At 43.8% G+C, this 2480-nt stretch overlaps 1 protein-coding gene across 1 annotated transcript; it reads right to left on the reverse strand.

Moving 5' to 3' along the window:
- Positions 1 to 476: 476 nt before the first annotated feature.
- On the reverse strand, positions 477 to 2121 carry LOC141046086 (cytochrome P450 CYP82D47-like). Its single transcript, XM_073538137.2, has 2 exons — positions 1668 to 2121; positions 477 to 1535 (listed from the first exon to the last, which is right to left on the reverse strand). Exon 2 carries the CDS (start codon positions 1121 to 1123, stop codon positions 761 to 763), a length of 363 nt encoding a protein of 120 aa, XP_073394238.2. The 5' UTR covers positions 1124 to 1535; positions 1668 to 2121; the 3' UTR covers positions 477 to 760.
- Positions 2122 to 2480: the final 359 nt, after the last annotated feature.

Genomic DNA, 2480 nt, shown 5'->3' on the forward strand with positions numbered 1-2480 from the left:
ACAAAGGCATTAGGTTTGAAGGGCTTTGACAATTAGCAAAGTGGGAGTGTTGAGGTAAAAGATAAAGATGTTGAAATAAATAGGTAATAGTAAAAGTAGAATAAGTTATCTTATAGAGAATATTCTCTTAGGTAAGTTGCTAATGGTCAAAGGCAACTAAGGACTAAGTGGCGGCTAGGGTCTCGACAGGCGGCTAGGTTTAATGTCTCGACAGACGGCTAGGTTTAGAGTCTCGAGAGGCGGTTAAGTTTAGGATCTCGAGTGGCGGCTAGTAATAGATGAATGTGGATGAAGTCTATACATATTGGATGTGAACTCTGATTATAAGTAACGGGTGTTGGAAGTAAGAGACATCTCATTCCACACTTCTCTTATGTGCAACCTTGCTGATTTCTACTTACTTGTGTTATGCTTATAGTATTTCTTCAATAAAAACTTCTTGTCTCTTTGTCAATATGATCGTGAGAATGCCATAAAAATTGGGGAAATAAAACTTCTTGTCTCTTTGTCAATATGATCGTGAGAATGCCATAAAAATTGGGGAAATAAAACTTCTTGTCTCTTTGTCAATATGATCGTGAGAATGCCTTAAAAGTGGGGAAATAAAACTTCTTGTCTCTTTGTCAATATGATCGTGAGAATGCCTTAAAAGTGGGGAAATAAAACTTCTTGTCTCTTTGTCAATATGATCGTGAGAATGCCATAAAAATTGGGGAAATAAAACTTCTTGTCTCTTTGTCAATATGATCGTGAGAATGCCTTAAAAGTGGGGAAATAAAACTAGGGTGCATTTCTCCAGTCCGCCCATGTCGAAGGGCTTCAAGAAGGAGAAACTGTCCGCTGGAAAGATGGCTCCCAACAGGAAGAACTGTTCGTTTATGACATACTTGAACTCCGCTGTCTCCTCGTTCTCTTCTTCCGGATCATTCGAGAAGTACCGATTGCTGAGCACCATTCGCGCAATGAAGTTGACCGTCAACATCCGAAACTTCTTGTTGATTTCAATCGCTGCGTAGGGGTTCTGAGTGCAATCTCGGTAGATCGAGTTCATCATGCAATCCATCTCATTCGCTGTCAGTTGCGCTGCGAACTTCATTCTCTTCGGAGCTAGAACCTCCTGCATGAATATCCTTCGGAGGTTTCGCCATAACTTATTGTTCTGCCCAAATGCAATACCTACAAAAAGCGAATTGAAGCTTGAAAAATAACACGTTTAGAATTCAAAATCTCGTCCTCTTCATCTTGCTGCAACTGCGCGAACATACTATCTCCGGATGAGCCAACCTTGTCTATTCGTAACAAGGAGATCTGTAACAGTCAGCTGAAGACGTTGCGAGAGCGCCAGATCATGTTTCTTAAAGATCTCTCTGGACATTGCTTCAATTGATACGACCACTCCCCCTTTGAGTCCGAATTTCAAATGCAATATCCCTTGTTACTTCGCAGCTAGTTCAGCCATGGACTGATGAGCATGTGTGCCGAGTAGATGAAGGTGACCGATCAACGGCCACTCCGGCGGAGCTGGAGGCAACTTTCTGCAATGCCAGATGATGTGCAAAACAAATTGAGATTAAAACATAATCTGGGAACAAAATCGAGTCGCTAAAAATCTGACGCTAGAACCGATTCCATTTTCTTGCTTCTATACTGCACAACGTGAAGAGTACCTTGAGGAGAGCCGTCGCACGAATATAGTCGGGACGATGGACAGCAATGCTAATACCACCAACGACAGATTCAAACCAAGCGGGGATTTCTCCAGTTGATTTCGCACGCTGATCAATACTGAGAGCACACTAGAATCATTGAAACCCGACAGCGTTATCGTGAATTGCCTCACCAGGCGAGACCGCAAACTCACAAATGCACCTGGAAACCAAGCAAGCTTCGAAACGACCCCAGTTTCTTGCTCAATTGTGTTCAGCTTCACTCAGTATCATTGACCCTCTCATACCCCTACAAATACTTCCCCTCTAAGGATCGACATACTCAGCTCCTTTTAAGCCAGCACTCCACACTCCATCTCCAAGACAGGTTTTAAGTTTACATGGAGACCTCGTTCACAAGAAGGCGATTGTACACTTCAATTCGCAAGCCCATTCTGCTAGAAACACTATCCCAAAGAATTTACCCGTCAGAATGGCACCGGAAGGAAGCCGGTTCCCACCACCCTGACACCCATTATGTTCCATGACTAGTACACCGTGCGGGTCAACCACGCACAGAGCCGCACTTCGGCTGATATCCCCAGAGATTCGGCGAGGAATCAGGAAAGAGGCATAGATTGCGAAAACGCTCGAGGAATAAGTCTGAAACAACTGGACAGATCCTCCAAAGGCTTCTAGAGCCGTCCTACTGACCCCTTAAACCGTGCTTTGGATGAGTTCGTGCGCTTGACATGTAACCTTAATCCCACTGTGTTGCGGACGTCAGACACTTCTATAAATGCGTGCTACCAATTCCTAAACTAATCCACAATT

Source organism: Physcomitrium patens, chromosome 13, assembly GCF_059467195.1.
Source record: "Physcomitrium patens ecotype Gransden chromosome 13, ASM5946719v1, whole genome shotgun sequence".
In the NCBI taxonomy this organism is placed as follows: Eukaryota; Viridiplantae; Streptophyta; class Bryopsida; order Funariales; family Funariaceae; genus Physcomitrium; species Physcomitrium patens.